We start from the raw sequence: 22,328 nt of genomic DNA, 5'->3' as shown, positions 1-22,328 counted from the left end.
ATGATCACATTTAGAAAAACAATTGTATGAGGATAAAATTACTAGGGGACTGCTACTATTGCGTCAGTGGAATTACGAACAGAGATGACAGACATGCGGACAATTGTGTGTTGACAGGACTGAAAATGATTGACATAATAAGGTAATTTGATTTTCCGCTAATTATATGAATTTTAATCAATTTAAATATTTTTGAAAAATATTGATGCGTTTCTAAGCGTACTTTGAAATTTTGCTACATGCATTAATTTTAAACGAAGCAAAAATATACAATTGCATATGCACGTTTGTATTTGTGTATATTTCAGGATGTAGCTATACCTCAATTTTTCTTATTTTTTTACTGTGATTTAAAATGGTTTCATTCATTCTTTTTTTGCCTAAAATCTTTTGCCATTTGGTGGAAGAACACCGTCCATTGGAATTTGTTTTGAAACAAAAGTGAATTTCAAAAGCGGCAAATTTTATTTGCTTAGCAATGAAAACATGTGCTTTGAACATAAAGAGAAAATCGTAAGAAAGTTTTCTGCTCAAATTTGTTCTAGCTCAGTATTCTGAAGCTCTGTTTTTGAAAAAATGTGTTCTTATTTCTCAGACGCAATAAATTCTATGTACCCAACACGGATAATTAAGTTCGATTTTGGTTAATTTTTGAATGTCAAAGTGAAACACAAAGCAGTAATAGTATTCAAATAAAAAATTGTATTATTAGTTGATAGATTTAATTTTAATCTATCAATTAATGATACAAAAAAGTTCTATTTCACATAAATTAATTGCATTTTTTAACAAGAAATTAGAGCACGGCTCATCATTGTAAGCCATGGAGTCCAACTATTATCTTAGGTTTTTAAACAGACGTTTTGCAGTGCTTGAATTTCCTTCAACAGAAATTTAAAATGATTCAAATGATTTGTCTTCGGCAGCGTGAAACTGAAATAAATGAGTGTTCCTTTTAATTTCTTTTTCCAGATGTGTTCGTGAAAAGCGTTCCATCAATGTCGACATGCGGATCGGTATTCATACTGGAAATGTTTTAGGAGGTCTCCTGGGTTTACGAAAATGGCAGTTTGATGTCTGGTCAAAAGATGTCACTATCGCAAGCCACATGGAACAAGCAGGGATTCCAGGGTGAGATGAAAATATGACTATTTTCTACCAAAATCAATTTCACCTCAAAAGTGTAGTTAGCTTTTTCGCTCGATAGAGTAAATTTTAAATTTATGTTTCGATTTTTGTTTACAATTTTAATTTTGTTTATTGAAAACCACAAAAAACTAAGTACAAGTCAAAAACTTTAAAGGTTTTCTCTTATTTTCTTAAAGATTCATTGACGTCCTTTTTTAATAAATAAATTAATATTCCATTTATCCGACGTATGTTTACCGTACGTCCGATTTTAAAGACCTGTCCGCATTTTTAGGATATCAAAAGAGCATCGTGTGTATAACCAACGCATTTCGAGTACTGTTTAGTGTTATCGTTGCTTGTAATCTATTTTCATAGTTAAAATAAACAAATTAGTTGTGAATATGCCTGAAACGTCATGGCCGAGACTCGATCCGGGGTCCGATGGGTTCGAAGCTTAGCTCTCCGTCGATTGAGTCACTGTGGTTGTCTCTCAGATTACGCAGTGCACCAATATTGATATGTGTACGAAAACGATCATTTATCTTCTTAAAAACGAGGAAGATGATGCACAGTAACGCATAAATAATTCTATGTAAATAAATGAATGATGAACATAATCTATGCTATTCGAAAATGACTGATATTGATAAATGATTAAAAGGTTTCCCTGTAATACAAAAGTTTCAATTCTATCGCGTGTTTTTACGACACACTCTGTTTTTTCTTATTGACACATTTGATTACAGACTCCTATAAAATTGAAACCATAAAAAATCACAATAGAACGAAAAACAAACGAGCAGTTACCATTTACGGAACTGGTTTTTAGTTTTAACTGAAAAATAAACGGAGTGGCAAACTGGAAGGACGAGTAACACTGCTTAACATAAAATGGTTTATTACTAATTCTAGAAAAAAATAACCACAACTTACTGCTATTGATTGATGACTGGTTAAACGTAATCGCCTCGTATTAAATTTTAAATTAGATAACGCTATTTATGAGACGTTTCACGCATTGTGGCGGATTTCTGAAGATAGGCTGAGCACTGATGCACTTATGCTGTTCCTTTTAAAGAAAAAAAATATGCATTTTCATGCACTTTTTCAAGCATTTTCAATCAGCATTTTGGACCATGACTATATTTAACTAGAACATCGCCCGTCAAGGTATGACGGGTGAAAATTGCTTCTACATTTGAACGAAGCTATTGCCTGTTTGGTGACATTTTGATAGTTGAAAGTGTAACCCTAACTCCTGTGGATTAACCCTAAGCTCCAGAATTTAGCGTTCATAGTTGACCATTTTTTTCGTTTCTTCATTCCCCTGTAAAGCCTTTCCCTGCATGTTAAACATTATCAAAACATATTGTCAAATTATCATGTCGTGACGCGAATTTCGTTGTTGAAGCACGCGGGTTACTTGATCATCGGCTATTATTTATATGAGGATTAGTTTCTCTAATACAAATATTTACTAATCTAAAACACGTATCATGTGCTTTTGCTGTGAAAGTAAGCAATGCTAGAGTGCTATTGTGCATAAACTGTTATTTTTTTCAATGCATGATGTATTGTTTTTAATTTTCTCGGCAGCCATGTTCACATCACGAAAACGACAAAGGATCATTTACAAGATGATGCGTATGATATACAACCAGGCGATGGTTATCTTCGAGATTCCTATCTGCAAAACGAAGGAATAGAGACATATTTGATAAGCTCCATAAGAAGGGTAACACATTTTCATTAACTTAACGGTGCATAGAAGCAGTGGTGTTCCCATAAGGCAGCGGTTGGCAACCAGTCGATCGCGATCGGCCGGTCAATCTCGAGCCCGTTTTCAGTCGATCGCTGCAATATTTTGGATTTTTCTTCCAGTAAGAGAAATATAAAAAACATAATTTTCTTGATCAAAATTAAGTTTAATTACTTTAATTTTTACTGTCATCATTTCATCAATTTTAAACCAAGCAATAATAATTGTTTGCAAAAACATAACATTATTTTAGTAATTTAAAACAACTTCTTAATAAATATCAATAGTACGTTTTAATCAGCGTTAACCTACAATTTGTAGTTAGCACAGTCTCAACTAAACCGTATGCGTGCAACACAGCCGTTTAAATCCACAGTGACCTCCCATCCTCACCTAGCAGTTGATCTTTGTGTTCACCAAACCAAGAAAGTCCATCTCCAGTCAGTTTAGGTTGCCGACCGTTGCCATAGGGTATGCTCCATATACGCCGTATACTCTCAAATATTTTTAAACATATAGCGTATACCCTGAAGCTTCAAAAATTTTCGTATTATGACATATTATGTATATGATCGCATACATATTGTGCGTAATGGATTACTGGGAGTATACTCTCAGAAACATTGATGGGAACATCATTGCATAGAAGAGTAATCGAGTGTGAGTGAGAGTTGAAGAATTACCGGAAATTTATAATGATAGCAAAAAGATTTTATAGAAAGTAGATGCTTAAAATTATATTTCGCAGATGTCACGTGGCATTTCAAAACGTTCTGCTTTCAACTAAATGTTTCAGAGCTGCTTGGGTTACATTACAGCTTTACTCTCCATTTTATTGCTTGGGAATCTTTATTTTTACTCTTTACTAATAATAAAGCTGAAAGTCTCTCTGTCCGGATCTCCCTCTGTCTGTCAAGATCTCTGTGACGCGCATAGCGCCTAGACCGTTCGGCCGATTTTCATGAAATTCGTCACAAAGTTAGTTTGTAGCATAAGGGCGAAGCGATTTATTAACATTTAAAAAATCAATTGAGGCGTACTTATATTCGGTGCAGTATTTACTTATTTAATATTAACTTTTTTTTTAATTTTATTTTAAATGTTTTGTACAAATAGTCTAGTGCATGCATATTGAAATAGTTCATTACGTTTACTTTTTCAATCATTTATTAAATCTCATACGTATTTATATATTAACTAGAAAATTGCCAGTCAAGGTATGACGGATGAAAATTGCTCCTAAGTTTGAACGAAGCAGTCGCCCGTTTGATGATATTTTGATAGTTGAAATTTTAACCCTAACTCCTTTAACCTTAACAGTGGAGAAACCCTAAACTCCAGTAGGTGGCGTTCATTGTTGACCACTTTTTCGTTTCTTCATTCCCCTGAAATGACACAAGCTTACCAGTAAAACAGTTAAGATACCAGATCCAGTTCAGCGTTGTCACAATAAAGCATTTCCCTTCATGTCAAACATTACTAAAAATTCTTATCAAATTATCATGCCATGGCGCGAGTTTCATTTTATTGACGTCAGGTGCGTTACTCGATCAGTGAATTGACTATTATCTATATATATATATATATATATATAAGGAATATTTACATTTCTATATTTAATAATTCACATATTTATTTAGTAATTATCTTATTTTCTTATTTATTCACTATTTTATTTATTAAATTATTATTTTTCTTTTATTAATTAACTAGCAGTACCCGAACGGCGATGCCCGTGCTAAGAATTCAAAGAAAGTCCATTGAATAAAGAAATTCTACGATCCTTTGCATCCCTTCTGATGTGAAATGATCATTTTTCTTCAACTAAAATGCATACACATTTTTAAAAACCTATTATAGTCTCTTTGGAATTTAAAACTATTCGCCAAGACACATAAAAAGATTAACGCTAGCTTTAAAACTCAAAATAGTTCTTCAACTGTATAGTTCATCGCTTAACGCGCCAGGCAACTACGTTACCGTAACCCTGCCCTTGAAGCAAGTGAAGTGTTTTTTTTTCCAGCAATTTAAAAAGTTTCGCCAAATAAACAATACTTTTATAAAAACATTATAAAGAACAATCACAATTGAATAATACGACACATGATATTATTTACTTAGATAAGTAACTATCTACAACTATAAGAACAAAAACAAACGCTGTAGAAATAAGAAAAACAAAGCCCAATAGAAAAATCCAACAAAATCAAATTACGTACCTGAATATCTTAAAAAAGAGAGAGAGAGAGAGAGAGAAAAACGCATTCAAAAATCAGTTCGCTGACCACAACAGTCCAACAGTAGCGTAGCTATCGACACTGTCGGCCAGCGCCCGCTCCAGTTAACTTACCCCGCCATCTGTTAGGAATTCATAGAACTAAACAATTAATTAAACAATTAATTTGCAATTACAAATATTTCGGGAACGTGGTCGAACGGGATAAAAAGTATCCTATGTACGTCTCCTGGTTCTAAGCTACCTCCCCACGAATGTTCAGCCAAATCGGTTCAACCGTCCTTGAGTTGTAAATAGTGTAACTAACACGACTTCCTGTATATATATATAGATTAATTTATTTGGTTATTGTTTCATTATGTATTCATTTATTCATACACTCTTTTAATTACTTATTTGATCGAAAATATTTCTTCATAATCATTTAAAAATGTTTAATTAGATAAATATTTTATTTTTCACTTTGCCCCAAGAAAAGAAAGTGAAAAATGTGCACCTTTTTTTAAATGAACAAATTGACTGCCAAAAATAAAAAATAATGTTTCACTGTAGGTTTTGTTATAAAATACATTGTTTGTCCTTTATGTACTTATTTTCTCAAAACAGGTTCCCAATTTCATGTAACTTACCGTCAACCCGGTGAAACCTGACTGTCAGTGTATTGCATGTAGTCCTGTCTTAGTCCTGGCTTGAGAGCAGTAACTTTCCTGCTTAAATTTTCATTTTTTTTCATTTTAAAAAAGATAAGTTATCTTAACTATTTCACTTTACCCCTCATTCCCCTAAATTACACTGACATCTTCTTGAAGCATACTTTAGAAGGGGTTCACGAAAATCAGAAAATATGGGCAAGTGGTTCACAGGATAAAATGCTTGGAAAACTCTGGTCTTCATGCTCGAAAAGTTGTTCAACTGGGAAATTACTTCCTGTATTTAATTAATAAGTGATAAAAACACAAAACTTTGGAATTTGATTTAATTCCTGAAGGGATTTGAGTACAACTCAGTCACCATAACTCGCGCCTTTGCAACAATTCTTATTTAAAAACATCTAAGAGCTGCGGTATTTCACGCCACATTTAAACAATGCATAAGCAGGTGCTGCGTCATTAAGAACAATAGCATTGTTTTGTAGAAAAAAACTTCCTTTCCACCATTATTCGGAGTTAAAAAAAAAATGCCTGATTTTCCTTTCTAAATTGACCTAATTCCAGATGGTGAAGAATTCGAAAGGTTTTGTAAGAGAATAAATAAGATTTGTACAGTATGAATTGCAGCCATATAAATGGTCAAGTGATTAAAAATAAGGCGATTGTCTTTTACTCCGTCATTGAAATAACCTTCGTTCAACGAATACACAATGGAAAACTTTTTTTCTAGACTTTTGTTCTTTCGATCTTGCAATATTCGGATGAAATTAGCGGTGGTTAGAAAAGAACCACTCAGCAGGGGTTCTCAACCTGGAGGGGTGAGTCCCTAGGGGGGGTGCAAAAAATTCCGGAGGGGCACAAAGTTTTGAGAAAATAAAATATTAAACTGAAACAAACAATAATTTGCTCGAATTTGTGGTCACCTGTAAATATTTTCACCTCCTCCCCCCTCCCTTTATTTTTTAAAAGTTTTTAGGAGAATTTTCATCTACGTGTTTTTTTTTTTTTTTTTTTTTTTTTTTTTGTGAATCATGAAATGAAAACTTCTCAAAAGTTCAGAATTATATGATTCAACTTAATTTTACTTCTTTTTTACTCGTTACTGCGTATACAAAATACATTGTCTTTCATTTTGAAAATTAAAAAATAATAGCGCAGTAAATATTTTGTAATTGAAATATTTAGCCAAAACAAATTGATTCTGAAGTTACAAGCATACAGCAACAGCGGCGAAAATCCCCAGGGGAAAAAAATCTTCATGGACACTCTTAATTAAAACTGCTATTCATGTAGGGGAAAGGAGAAAAAGCGAATTGTGTTGTGGAATACGCTGAATCATCGTTTATCATCGTTAAAAAAAAAATTTTTTTTGAACTTTTTTTTTGAAGGGGTCCGGGGGTCCGGGGCACAAAAATAGTCAAATTTTGCAATTTTTTTTTCATCATTTAAAAAGCTCCTCCGTTTTTTTCCTTATAAGGACGCTTGAATCTTATTTCACTCTCAATTAAAACGAAAATTATAATTACTTTTGTTGCATGCATTTAACTAATATTATATTTAATTTTAAAGCTTTATACGCGTTTTTCTCCATGATGCATTTTTTCCCGTTTTTTTAAAAAAATCAAACTGTTAAAAGTCAAGAACTGATAAAGATAAAGTAATGAAATTTGGAGCATATCTTTTTCAAACAGTGTACTTTAATTTTTTATTCGACAAATTTGAATATTAAAAAAAAAAAGTTTACTGCAAAAAGTAGGATTTCTTTAAAAGTATCTTTTTTTTTTGTGTGAATTTTTTTGACATTTTTCTTCAAATATTTTCTATTTTTATTGAACTAATATTTTTTTAATCGCCGAATAAAAATTAAAAAATGGATATTTGCAGTTTTTTTGAAAAAAAAATTGAAAATTGAATAAGATTATTTTGAGTTTTAGCGATTTAAAACAATCCCATTTTTAAAAAAATTAAATTTAAATTTAAAATTTTTTAAAAAATTTTTCTGTTATGATTTTGTTTATTGAATATATGGTGAATCAGTAAAAAAAAAATTCAAAACTACAAACTGTTAAATATTTTTTTTTTTTTTCAAAATGTGTCCTGGACCCCCTTACAGGCTTTCCACTGGTTTCTGAAAGAAACGGTTCAAATTCCATAGTCACAGAATCGAATGGTGGGTAAATCAGTTTCAAGGCCATAGTCTATCCCGTCGCTAAATGGACCACGCTGGGTCAAGCAACATGCCACTGGACTATATGGGGGTACCACTCAGGGCCTGATCAAGCCAAACTGGTGCCCAGGTCCTGAGTAGATGTTGATGCCCCCCCCACATGAGAATATCCGTGCAATTTTAAAGTCAATGTTTCATACTAGAGATCTAATTACTAGAAACTACGTTTTAAAGGAACATTACTATATTTGGAAGGAAATCTGGGATTTGAATACCAAACACTTGATAGTCACCAAACTAACCACAGTTAAAATTGCCTCTGAAGGCGAAAAAGAGTTAAAAAACAATTAAAACTGCAAAAAAAAAAAAAAATCTTACTAATTCTGACATCAAGCTTTAAAAAAGCTTCTTTCTGGCTTTAAAAGAGGCAAATGTGTTGATCAAATAATTGAAATCTATGTTTGATGTCACAGAATTTTCAATGGTTAATAAGGAAAACGCCTGTAAATTATCCTGAGAAACGTAGCTTCTCAAATGATTTTTTATTCTTTTCAAAAATGAAAAGGAACGTTCACTGGAACAGCTGCTGATAGGCAAGGTAAGAAGAAGCTGCAGGGGTGAATCCACATTCGGAAATGTATGTGTTAATGTTTAGTGATCTTATCCTTTTAAAACATTCTCCAGAAGAAGGGTTACCTTTTGCAAAAACTTAAAAGTGTGTTAATTCTTCTGGAAAATGTTCATTTATGTCATCCGAGTAATTATTTTGAAATTCCAGAGCCAAGGGACAACGACTTCTTTATGTGAAATGTTTTTAACTTTATGAGGTTTTGAGCTGATTTTTAAAAAAATTTGAGCCTCCTCTCCCTTAAAATTGAGAAAAAGTAAAAAGAGCTTTAAAAAAAAGGAGGTAAGTAAATAAGTGAATTTAGGATAGGCTATTTTGGTGCCCCTAAATTTGTGGTGCCCAGGTCCGCGGACCCGTCGGACCGTGCGTTAATCAGGCCCTGGGTACCACTGTACCAGGGGGTTGAAAGTATGCTAGGAAAGGTTCCCATGCTTGATCACCAGTGGCGGATACACCCGGCGGGCAACCGGGCATTTGCCCGGTGGGCCGGTCATGTTTCGGGCCGATCAGTTGCATGGTCTACAAATAGTAAAATGTAAATACCGCTACGTAAATTCTCTAGCTTCAATCCCTCTTTACGCATGGGCCCACGGATGAAGGTTGCAAGGCCGTTGCTAAGGGGACCGTGGGGATGCTACACCAGCCCAGTTTTTCAGAAATAGGGCCGCCAATTTCATTTTAGTAATGCAATAAAAAACAGAAAAAAAGGACAGTATTTAAAAGTTAAAATACAACTCCATTTTTCAATTTCATCTATCAATTGCAATTCACATTTGTCTTACTTATGAATGGCAATTCACAATTGTTATGAATTGTAATTCATAACAATTGCGATAAAAGTGAAAAAAGTATTTTTTCAATAGGGCTTTAACAGAAAATGCAATTTTGAAACACAGTTTGGAGCATCCAAAATTATGCATTATGAAGATTATTTAAGTAAAGACCTCCTAAATATGCGTTTCTATCATTTTTTGCGAAAAATAAAATATTCAGTTTCTCTCACCCAATATCCCTCGAAGGGTTCAAACCAACGGTTTGAACCTTTTTTATTAATGTCTGTACATCCGGTGCTTGATTTCTAACGATCTGTGTGTACCTTGAACATATTCGTATTTCTGTAACGGACGTCATTAAATACGTATTATGGAAGCAGATCTTCGTGTGTAATCCTCAACTTTGTTACTGAATTGTTGTTCTTGTCCATCAGAATCTATAGTTCTCTTTCCAAAATGAGCAAAGACGAATGATATGTTTTGTGTATTTTGTTCACAGATAATCCCTTCAGTTTAAAAATGGTAACATAAAAAAATATGATTCTGAGGGGACGCCGACACACCGACCTTTTCTACCATTTACCTTTCCTATTTTTTTAAAATGAAAACTATAATCCTGAAAATCAGAGTTATGTATATAGAAAAGTACACAGGCCCCAGAAATGTGGTTTCACTAGGAGAAAAATTAAAGTATAGCGAGAGAGAGATTGAAAATATTGAAATTAATAGTCATACCAGTAGTTCTAAGTTTTTGAGTGTAAAAATCATATTATGAATCGAAAATTGAAACAAAACTTTATCAAGAGGTGAAGAATGAATGATATTTAAAATAAAATAGAGTGAAAAAAAAGACCAAAGATTATTAAGGTTATTTAAAGTCACCAAAGCACCAAATAAGTTCGAGTTTTTTTTTTTTTTTTTTTTTACCTGGGGCTGCAGATGGCTTGCATTTCAAGCAAATAAAAATACTGGCTGTAAATTATTATTATGGAAAATCTAAATGTAAACGGTTTTTAAGGAGAATACAGTTGAAGGGTGTTTCACATTTTTTATCAATAAAATAAATAAAAGAAGATTTAGACGTAGCCAAGGGGGGGGGGGAGAGGGATCCAAAAGAGCTTATATCTTCCTTTTTAGTTACCAAAGCTTGCCTAAAGTGCGTTTTTAAAACTTGGCTTTTTAAGGAATTCCTGGGTAAAACTTTCGATCCCCATTCCTTAGTTTAACGTCATTAAAGATGGCCTACAACAGCGTATTTGGGATTGCAGCTTCGAAAAACTTCGAAGAGAGTATTCCGCCACAACCGACCTAGAAACGTCTCAACCCCATCATTAAAGAGCGTCAGGAATCAGTTTTGAAAAAAAAAATTTGGAGGCTTCTTAAGCATCTCCTTTCCATAATAATATCATCGAAGATCGTCAAAAATTACCTTTTTTAAGCTTCAATCTCAAAAAAAAAAAAAAAAAAAAGGAGGAAAACCCCCAAATTCCCACTTTTTCCATAACATTATGACAGAAGATTTTCTGACATATTCCCAAAAATTAAGTTAAAACCTCAAATTTAAATCTAAACACCACACACCAAGCAATTTTTGTAACTGACCATAGTCTTCCCAATCGATCTACTTCGTTTCTCACTTTCAGATTCTGTATCATGTAAAAGTCCATGTCATGGTGTCATGGACTCACAGGTACACCAGACCTTTATATCTTCCATTGTCCACTAACCTCATCTTTCCGTATTAAATATTACCCCTCTAATTTCTCTTTCCGGAGTTTCAATTGTTTACCGGGTGAAAGCCCTCGATCGTCTCTTCTTAGTAACACTATAAAAGATCGTTTATAACTCCGTTTTCGAATGTACAGCATCGAAAAATTTCAAAAAAAGTCCCCCCCTCCCTTTCCCTTCGTCATCATCAGTAAAGCACGTCAGAAATCTCGCTTTTAATGCTTCAATTTCGAAAAAATCCAAGTAGAGCCTCGCCATAACTCCTACTCCTAAAATCATCAAAGATCGGTAAAAGTTTCCTTTTTGGAACTTAACTTTTAAATAACTGTCGATGTCCTAGTTTTTATCAAAGAAAAAGCTTACAATTGCCTTTTTAAGATTTTTTATTTCAAAAAAATTCTTGGTGGATGTTGCTCGAATCTCTCCTTTCACTAGCATCAACCAAAATCTTTTAAAACTGCGTTTTCAGGGCTAATATTTTGAAATTTTCCCGGACCTCATCTTCCTAACATAATTGAAGATAATATATAAATGCAAGTTCAGAGTTTCACTTCCAAAAAATTGCCGGAAGAGGACCCTCGAACCTCCGCTCTCCCTAATATCACCAGAGATCATCTAAAATTGCGTTTTTAGGACTACAATTTGAAAATTTTTCTGGGGGACAGACCCCAGGACCCCATATTTCTGACTCAATTTAAACTTACAATTAGGTTTCTAATGCTATTATTTAATAACTCCCATATGCAAGAAAATCAATCTACTCCCTGTCTCTCTCTGTATTGATACATGTGTTTGAAAAAATTAAGTGTTCACACACACCCCTCGCCTCCCTAATAACCTCCCTATTCTAACTGAAGTAAGGTTAGAAGACATCATTACGGAAATAATCAGTATACCACCAGGCACTTAAAAATACTTAAATAGATTATTATAATTAACTTTTTTTTTTTTTTACAAACAAAGGTTTAGCTTATTTTGCATCAATTGTTCACCATTAAAACACAGAAAAGAATCCCATCTGTTAAATTTTGTTTAAAAAAATGTATTTAATTTTTTGAATAATTTCTTCATATTTAAGTGATATCATTTCCCAATCATTTTTGTAAAAAGTAGTATATATAGAAGCTATGGGGCCGCGATATCCCTTTATGCCCGGGCCGATTTCTTTAACCAATCCGCCACTGTTGATCACTTAAGGAAAAATTTTAAATATTGTGAGGAAAAAAGCATTTTTAAAGCGTATGAGGTAAGAAATTAATGAACCAAAAAATGTAAAGTTTTAGCCACTTCCGTATTAACTTTCATTTCTATGTGCTATTGTACCACGGTACCCCTGGTGACCCCCGTGCGTAAACCTTATGATTTTATTTAGGTATCGAAACATTAATATTTATAAATTTGAGCTACGACGGTTATAAATGTGTACAGCACGCTACTGCTCGACAACGGCCATACCATGTTGAAAGTGCCGGTTCTCGTCTGATCACCGAAATCAAGCAACATTGAGCGTGGTCAGTACTTGGGAGGGTGACCACCTGGGAACACCACGTGCTGTTGGCATTTTTTTCTGTGCAGAAAAGATAAATATTTTATAATTGAATAAATTATTACTGAATTACCGTCCAGTTTTAGTTAATTTTATTCATAGGCGTGCGCATAGCATCATAAATAGGGGTACCACTGTACCAGGAGGTTGAAATTACGCTTGAAAGGCTCCCATACTTGATCGCTTTAGAAAAAATTTCAAATATTGTGAGTAAAAAAGATTTTTAAAGCGTATGAGGTAAGAAATTAATGAACCAAAAAATGTAAAATTTTAGCCACTTCCGTATAAACTTTCATTTCTATGCTAATGGGGGTACCACGGTACCCCTGGTGAACCCCGTGCATACGCCTATGGCCACTGCGGCGTTGGCCGCCGAGACTCTCAGATCTAGCTTCTTCTTGAGAGATTTTGTCCTATGAGATTTTGTAAAAGACAAATTGTTAGCGGCTCCATTTCTCCAGGACTTAAATGCTCGACTCTCTTCGATTCGGAGAAAACTGTTTGCTGAAGTGCATTTTTAGTTGAATGAAATTATAAAAATAGGCAAACTATTCTGAGCAGGTAGCTATGATTACAGAAAATTTTATAAACGATCAAACTGGTTGGTTGCCAATGGTAGTTTCTCTATTAAGTAAGTGGAGTTATTCAAGTAAACAAACCATCTAATAATCCCCCCCCCAAAAAAAAAAAAAATTCAAGGATCGTCACTAAGAACCAATCTAAAGTCGAAGTTAGATTCTCAAAATCAACTCGAATCCGACTCCACAGCCCTGCATAGAACACATCAGTCTGTTATTGCTGTAACAGTTTTATTTTAATCCGAAATATATACAAACGGCTTAGTTTAATTATTTTATTTGCAGTTTTAATAAGTATTTAATGCGTGGACATGAGTAAAAAGTCAAAACCAGATAATTTTTATTAGTTGTGACAAAATAAATTCACGAAAACTAAGCTATTGGAAAAAGATTTAAAAAAAAAAAAAACAGTTTGTGTGGATTTGGTTATACTATATAATACTATGGGTTGTTTTTCCCCGCATTTAAAAATAGTTTCTTTTTTTTTTGGAGGGGGAGGGGGGTAATTTTTTACGGATTAGGTCTTCTTTTTGCTTTTAATTATTTTCGCATATTTTTAGAGCATCATTTAACGTTAAACACCCGTTTTGAATGATTATTTATTCCTTAAATTTAAATCATACCTAACTTAGCAATTAATACCAAAGATATTAAATCCATTTAAAAAAATGAAACATTCTAAAGATAAAAGAATTAATTTGGAGTACGTGTTTTACTTTCATTTTGACAGCTGCGTCAATTTCTTACTCCATCGATAGTTTTTATTTCCATGACTGCTTCATGTATAAATGTATATAACTTCTGATGCATATCTGATGCATATCTGATGCATATGTATATGATGCTTCATGTATATAACTTCTGATGCATATAACGATTTAAAAGTGTTTTCCTAGTTTGATATTTGATGTGAATTAAAAATCTGAAAAGATAATCTGAAATATATACAAAACGATAACCTTTTGGAGCAAGGAGTAGCTGACCAACAATATGTAAGCATATAGAAATTCTATAAAAAAGATTTCGAAAAAAAAATGTTTAAAAAAAGTAAATGAATAATAATGTTTTGGAACAGCAATCCTTAATTGCGACAACTTTTCATTTTTTTGGAAAAAATTTTCTTTTTTTTCTTTTTTAAAATTCTTATCCATGTTTAGAGCCAGGATCCTCACGACAATAGATTGGACTCTCCGGATATCATCAAAGGACTTGAGAGGCCGCAGTTCCAGAGACAAGTCTCTGCATCAAGAGGATCAAACATCGCAAGGTTGTCTAATGTATGTATTGGGGAGTAAAAGACGAGCCCCCTAGATATCATTATAATTATTATTATTGAGGTTGTTCTTGTTATCATTGTTATCACGTTCATTGTCGTCATTGTCACCGTATTGCCATTATTTTGTTATTGTTGATATTCATGTTGCTGTCATTGTCATTATCATTGTGTGTATGGCTCTTATCATTGTTATTATTATTATTGCGTATTGTCGACATTGCTGTTGTCGTTATTATTAATATTATTATTGTTGTTGTTTTTTTTTGTGTATTATTGATTACTGTTATCACTGTCATTGTTGCTATTATTATTATTATTATTATTATTATTATTATTATTATTATTATTATTATTATTATTATTATTATCATCATCATCATTATTGTTTATTGTTGTTATCGTTATTATTATTATTATTGTTCTTGTTGTGTATTATTGATACTGCTGCTATTGATGTCATTGCTGCTATTATCATTATTGTTGTTGTTATTGTTATAATAAAAATTATTATTCCTGTTATATATATCATTATTGTTATTATTGTTGTTGTTTTGTTATTTATTACTGATATTGCTGCTATCGCTCTCATTATTATTATTATTATTATTGTGTGTTGCTGATATTTCTGTTATCGTTATTATTATTGTTGTTGTATAGTTGTGTATTGTTGATATTGATGCCATTGTTGTTGCTATTATTATTATTTATCATTATTATTGTTGTTGTTGTTATTGTAATCATCATCATCACAATTATTATTATAATTGTTACTGTTATTATTATCAATATTATTATTGTTATTATTATTGTATTTTTATTTTTACTGTTATTATAATTATCGCAAATATTGTAATTATCATTATTATTATTATTGTAATAGTAATTATTATTATTATTATAGAGGCAATCAAGTAATGATACTTTCACTCCAATGTCGAGACGTGGTGCTTTGGGCTACAGGTAAGCAGAAATTTTTTTACTCTTCATTACTTATATTAGTGAACAATGCAAGTCATAATGCAAACAAATAAACGGAAACACATTCGGGTAATTGGCGAAAATCGTGAGTTAAGCAATCATGGTTTCTTGTTTGCATGAAACTTGAACTTAATATTGATATGACAAACATTTTACGATTACAGAGAACGTGGGTCATAAATTTGGATAAAACTTCCGCGCAATTTGCAAATACACGAAACAGTACTTGTTATTTTCGTCTAAAACAAGAATGCAAAATTCCTAAACTTGGCGAAATGAGTATAAAAGATAATATTTGTTTGCATGTCCGTTCACTATATAATCCATATCGTGTAACAATTGGATCAATATCAGGTTTGGTGGAGTAACTGATCAACAGAAGGAAGCGGCAGCATCGTAATTTATAAAATATGAATAAGCTTCTAGATGGTTTTGTATCACATGCAGGCGGTTATTGACAAAGATTAAAACTGCATACTATCGATTAATCTCCGAAATGAAAAGAAGTTCTAATGACATTTTTAAGCTAATAGCATTCAAATGATTTATTTTAGAAAATGTCTTCTGATGTGCATAAAACATGCACTAATCACCGTTTGCGTGAGATTAAACATAAGGCTGAAATTATTCCTCATTCAATCTATAAAATTAAAGGTAAAGGAATGTGTTTTAACTTTGTCACGCAAAAGTTTATTAACGGTTATAACTAATTATAGCCATTATTTTTACTAATTATATACATTCTTGACAAATCGAACAAATTCTATGTCATGTTAGATATTTTTTTCTTCAGGATTTAAGAGACATAAAAATTAAGAAATACGAGGAAGTATTATTTAATTTTTCGTAATCTCTTTTGGTTGTTTTTCATATTTTTCGATAGATTGTGAAGCATGTTATTGGCTTATTTTTTCTCGTGGTATTATTATTATCACCCCGATCACAATCTGTTACGGAAGTTTGCGATTATAATTTGAGGTATTTAGTATCAAAATCAGCTCAGTCCGAGAATTTTCGATCATAATCGTGTAAGTCTGCGAGTATTATTTGAGACGTTTAGTATCAAAACCAGATTAATATGAGAAATTTCGAGCATAGTCGTGTAGGCTTGCGAGTATAATTTGAGGCGTTTAGTATTAAAACCAGCTCAGTCCGAGAATTTTCGAGCATAATCGTGTAGGTCTGCAAATATAATTTTAGACGTTTTGTATCAAAACTCGCTCAGTCCGAGAACTTTCGAACATAATCATTTAAGTTTGTGAGTATAATTTGAGACGTTTAGTACCAAAACCGGTTTAGTCCGAGAATTTTTGAGCATAATCGTGTAAGTCTGCGAGTATTATTTGAGACGTTTAGTATCAAAACCAGATTAATATGAGAAATTTCGAGCATAGTCGTGTAGGCTTGCGAGTATAATTTGAGGCGTTTAGTATTAAAACCGGTTTAGTCCGAGAATTTTTGAGCATAATCGTGTAAGTCTGCGAATATTATTTAAGACGTTTAGTATCAAAACCAGCTTAGTATGAGAATTTTCGAGAATAGTCGTGTAAGCTTGTGAGTATAATTTGAGGCGTCTAAACCAGCTTAGGTTGAGAATTTTCGAGCATAATCGTGTAAATCTGCGAGTATTATTTGAGACGTACAGTATCAAAACCAGCTTAATTAATTACTGATTAATATATCCATACCAGCTTAAATAAACCATATCAATTAGGTCGAAAACCGCCGCCAAAAATCTTTTTTGCTTCAAAACCAGCTTAATTCATGCTGTTACTCAACAGCCACTGTAAGAACGTAGGTGTGACATCATCAGCACTGTTATAATAAATTGCTCTACTCGGATTTTTAATTGTACTGGCTAGTTCATGGCATAAAAATGAGGAGTCACTTGAATTTAACTGGAATTTGAATGAAAAAGTAGAAAATGAAAATAAAATAAGCAAGATTTACTGCAAAACCAGCTCAATTCAAATTCTTTTTATTTGTAAATAATTAGGAAATGCTGATAATTTAAAAAAGGGAACAAAAATAAAGTTCTACATCGAATATTTTTTTTAAAAAAAAACCTCTTTGGAAAAAAAATAAGTGAGCAGAGTTGTGAAATCATTTTTTGTCTCTCCAGCGTAATTTAAAAAAAAAAATGGTTTGATAGCAAGCGCTGCATTTAAAAATCTTGCACAATATCCCACAAGACTGATTTTTAAAAGACTTTTTCAAATTTCCATGATACCATAGTCAAATGTTCAATTCGTTTAACTTAAAATAAAGTTAATTTTAAAACTAATTTCTTAAATAAAGGAGAAAATGTAATATTTTAATTGAATGAAACATCTAATTTGAATTTTCCTTTTCAGTCTTCATCAATACCGAAAAATGGTAGGTCAAGTGAATGACATTTTGGAAAAGAGCATTGATAAAATGGCTCTCAGTAAAAAAGAGTAAGTATGTTTACTGAATAGTTTAAGCTATAACATATGAAGAAAAGTTTTTAATTTTATGTTCTTACTAGTGGTACCCGCACGGCTTTGCCCGTAATAGAAAGATTAGAAGGTCTTTTGGTTCGCCTGTATATTTACAAATAATGTATGATGAATTTTCTCGCCAATTGGCTTGTACTCATGTTACGGTTAAACGTTATGATAATTTCATATCTCGCCAATTGGCTTGTGCCCATGTTACGGTTCCACGTTATGATAATTTCGTAATTTACTCGTCCATCTTATGATAATTTTGTTCTTAAAATTGGAATAGAAAAAGAACCACATTGAATTTTCGAAAAATCGCTTCAAGGTGCACACCCCCATGCTACAAACTAACTATGTGCCAAATTTCATGAAAATCGGCCGAACGATCTAAGCACTATGCGCGTCACAGAGATACAGACATCCAGACATCCTCCGGACATCCAGAAAGAGAGACTTTCAGCTTTATTATTAGTAAAGATAAAGAAAAATAATGAATAAAATACTAATAATATGAGTATATAAACGAGAGATATTGATCTAGTTTTTTCAAAGGCGTAAAAATACTCCATAACTTTTTTGAAAGAAAAATTTGACCGGTCCTCAGAAATTTTGTCATTTACAACAAAAGGTAAAAAATGCTCTAGGAAGTATATCAAACACGCATTTTCTCGAGAGCTCAATTTACTCATCTATAAAACAAGGATCTGATTTGGAGTCAATTTAAGGCACCATTTAGCGTGCAGCTAGAATGAAATATTGCTACATTTTGAGAAATATTTCTTTTTATTTCCTGCGTTCATTGCTTTTAGGTTGATGGAGATTAAATAAAGAATTTTTTTTTTTTACTCAGAATCATGTGTTGAGTAACACTCTAAACTACTTGAATTGGATACCGAGAAAAAAACCGTATCGAATACTTGTATTCAGGGCTTAATTTCCAGTGAAAAAGTCAGAAGACCAATGTTCTTTAGAACTTATGTTCAGTGTATGTAGGAGTTCACTGAGAGATAGAGAGAGAGGGGGAAGGAAGGGAGGTGTTGTAATATCAGTATTCTGCTTTTTGTTTTGCAAAATAATCGATTCATTCAATGAAAACTAATAACTAGACATATGAACCAAAATTACCTACCGTATGAAATAACTTGTTTAATGCGATTAAAATACAAAGTAAATTAAGGAAAATTTATACCTACAAATTTAGCATCAAAATTCATGATGAAGACAAGCGTGCCATTTGCGTTTTTTTTCCAAGAGAAGAGGCATAGAGCTCCTCAGCATTTTTGGCACTCGGTGGAAGAGTTAAAAACACCGAGTTTGTTGGAAATGTGGAGAGCGGTAAACACGATCAATAAATCAAGACTTTCACAATATGCGCTTTAAAGAGGAGTTTGGCTCGAGTTTCGAATTGAAATTTATTTCTTACTTTATTACAAACAACGACGCTTTACGAAAAGAACTTCTTTCGCCAATGCTTGATTATAACAACCCAACGTACTCTTTTTCTAACCAGTTCTAAAAAAAGTTTCGTTCAACAACAATCCTACGTGCACTACGCCAAGGATTTTAAATCAGTTTATATTACATAACTACTAAAAATTATCTGAGAAGATTCCCCCCCCCCTCGAATATTCTCTCAAAATGCAGATTCTGTTCGGCGATTTCTCTCAGCGAATCTGTTAAGTGGAGGGAAACAAACAGGCTCAGCTCTTGGGGTAGACGACCAGTGCCACCGCCGAAGGCGGCCTATTTTATGATGGCAAAGCAAAGTGTAAGCAAGCAAAAAAAAAAAAAAAATTCTGAAAAACTCAAATTGATTTCTTAGTTTTTTTTTCTTTGCAGCGCAAATTGCAGCAATACGGGAGACTATGCTCGATGATTTTAAATATCTATCGCTCACCCAATGCAACACCACCACAAGTCAAGAATGGGGTCGTTTCCTAAATTTTGAAAGTATGTTTTTCTGAAAGAGCATGCTTAAAAACATAGGATTTGACTATTTTTTAAATAATTTGACAAAGTTTACTATTTTTAGAAAATTATTTAAGTCAGTGCGCAGACTCAATTTCATTTTCTAAGCTTCTGCACATGAAATCACAAATGATGAACTGCCATTCGCTGTTGTCATCCGCTGCAGAGGACTATTATATTTAATTCGCTTCTTTACTCACATGTATGGCAACGATATGGTTGATAACAATCGTAGAGCGCAATATTAAATTTGCTTCTTGATTCTTATAACGTGGAATCGCAGTAGAGAGCAAGAGTAAGCGTTCAGTGCGCCAATGGAATACGCGTCTAAGTTCATCATTTGTGACGTAATAAAGACCACGCCTTGTTTGAAAAATCGGACATTTTAAAAAATTAATTAAAAAATAACTGTTGGGAAAATGATGGGTTTAGTAAGATAAAATGTGTTGTCACCCTTTTAATCCGTTCCTCATAAAAATTCAAGAATAAATACCTATTCTTTCATAAACTAGTCTGTCTAACAAGTCTTTTCACGTTCTGTTATTACATTTCAAGATGTAATTTATGTCTAAAATTAATTGATAATCCACTTTTTCTACACTCTGATCTTGTTTTTCAGCCAGTGGTTTTCCAATGTAGGAATTCAACCTCTTTTGCTAACATTTCGAGAAAAAGGACGTGAAAAGCCTTACCTGAATCAGCCAGATCCCCTATTCAAGTATTACTTGCTTTGTATGATTGCTATATTTTGTGGAATAACCATTATACATCTCCTTATTCTTTCTCGGTAAGTGGTATTCATGCTTCACTTGTTCAATTATTATACTAAAATTCTTTTTAAATATTTTGAGCAATTAAATACTTGAACATTCAAAGATCGTAAAAATTCCTTACTCTTAAGTGGTTTAACCAAAAAAAAAAAAAAAAATGTTTAAATTGTTTTACATACTTACATCATTTCTCCTCTTGAAAGCATTTTTTACTGGTATTATCAATCATGAAATTTATTCTTACAGTACGCTTGAGTTTTGGATCTGTTATGGCATAACTCTTCTATTAATTTTGGGAGCTTTCATACCATCTTGGGCTGGATACATTTGGCTGTCTTTAAAAGTAAGCTCCTTCTTAACATTAAAATCTGTATTTTTTTTTACATTCCTCTGAACTTTGAAGAACATTTTCAAGGAAAGTTCAATTCCATGCATGATAAGAATAAATTAATTGTTCTGTGTTAGTATTAAAGTAATCGTATATTGTTTATATAGCAGCCATAGTACGCGCAGGGTCGCCAGAGAATAGGCGGACCCTTTGTCAGTTTTGTCGCCGCCCTCCTCCACCCCTAAAACTAGCCAAATTTATGCAACTCCAATTTCGAGCCCGTCCTCCGTAAGGGATGGGCCACTGGTTTCCAAATAGGCTGATATGGAGGCAGATATGGCTGACAGGCAAAGTACGTTAACTGGTCTTCACCAGGTGCCTAAAATAGCGAAATCCGGAGTTAAAAGATAAATAATTCAAGAACGCGTTCAGCTGTCTTAAGGTTAATTGGAGCATACACATTATGATTTGACGCATTGACATCCTATAATGAAAATTGAATAAAAACAATTTATGTCCTCAACGGTTGAATATTGACTCATCCAATTTTTTGGACAACTTCATTTATACCAACATATTTTGGAACAATATATCTGCTCCAATTGATATTAAATCAAATTTTGAAAGTTAATAGGTTTTTTGCTGACAAATTTTGAGAGAAAAAAATTTAATCAATTCTCTCACATCGTACTTGACCCCTATTCAATGCAGAAAATAATTTGTCTGAAGAAGATGTCAAAGTGTTTCCAGTTTGAATTATTTTTTAGACTTTGTTCTGATATACGGCATTTTGTTTTCCACTGTAATTTAAGAATAGCAAGCTTTTTTCTTTTCTATATTATTTTCGAAAATTTGAAGCAATCATAGCTTATATCAGCACCACCCGTACTTAAAATAGTTATAGCTAATGCAATAACTTATCTTCATCACATAAATGCACTGCCTCAAAGCATGGCGAAAACAAACTCTAAACCCTATTATCTTACATTCATCGTCCATAGCTTTAGTGTTGCCACCCACTTGCAAAAATACTGCACTTACCTGTCATTTTCCTTCTATTTTCAAGTGCCTGAAGAAAACTTAGGTAAAAAAAAAAAGAAATATCTAAAATTGTTAACTATATTTTAGAATACATAAATAGCTAAACCTAACATGAAAATGATTTTACCCCACTTTACTTAAACTGTTCTAAAACAAAGAATAAAAGAAATACAATTTATCCAGATATAGTAATATGTTCTTATTGAATAAGAGAAGCTTATTATGTATACTGAAATTAGTTGGAATTTTATACGAGAAACGTGATATCCCAAATTTCATAATTTCATAAGCAGAGTCAAAAATGGA

General features: G+C 32.6%; 1 protein-coding gene and 1 non-coding gene across 2 annotated transcripts in view; both read left to right on the top strand.

The window, feature by feature from the left end:
- The window catches only part of LOC129224960 (adenylate cyclase type 2-like), a 103,149-nt gene that overhangs the window by 32,869 nt on the left and 47,952 nt on the right, over window positions 1-22,328 (top strand). Inside the window, exons 8-15 of the mRNA XM_054859506.1 lie at window positions 15-142; window positions 973-1,131; window positions 2,728-2,866; window positions 14,354-14,473; window positions 15,374-15,432; window positions 17,805-17,888; window positions 20,503-20,670; window positions 20,900-20,996. Coding sequence (XP_054715481.1) covers window positions 15-142; window positions 973-1,131; window positions 2,728-2,866; window positions 14,354-14,473; window positions 15,374-15,432; window positions 17,805-17,888; window positions 20,503-20,670; window positions 20,900-20,996 — 954 coding nt within the window. The remainder of the gene's footprint in view (window positions 1-14; window positions 143-972; window positions 1,132-2,727; window positions 2,867-14,353; window positions 14,474-15,373; window positions 15,433-17,804; window positions 17,889-20,502; window positions 20,671-20,899; window positions 20,997-22,328) is intronic.
- LOC129225319 (5S ribosomal RNA) lies at window positions 12,514-12,632 on the top strand. The gene has a single exon (XR_008580732.1). It is a non-coding gene; the product is annotated as a 5S ribosomal RNA (ribosomal RNA).

Source organism: Uloborus diversus, chromosome 6, assembly GCF_026930045.1.
Source record: "Uloborus diversus isolate 005 chromosome 6, Udiv.v.3.1, whole genome shotgun sequence".
Classification (NCBI taxonomy): domain Eukaryota; kingdom Metazoa; phylum Arthropoda; class Arachnida; order Araneae; family Uloboridae; genus Uloborus; species Uloborus diversus.
The sequence above is the reverse complement of the archived record's forward strand: the minus strand, read 5'-3'. Positions and strand labels throughout refer to the sequence as shown.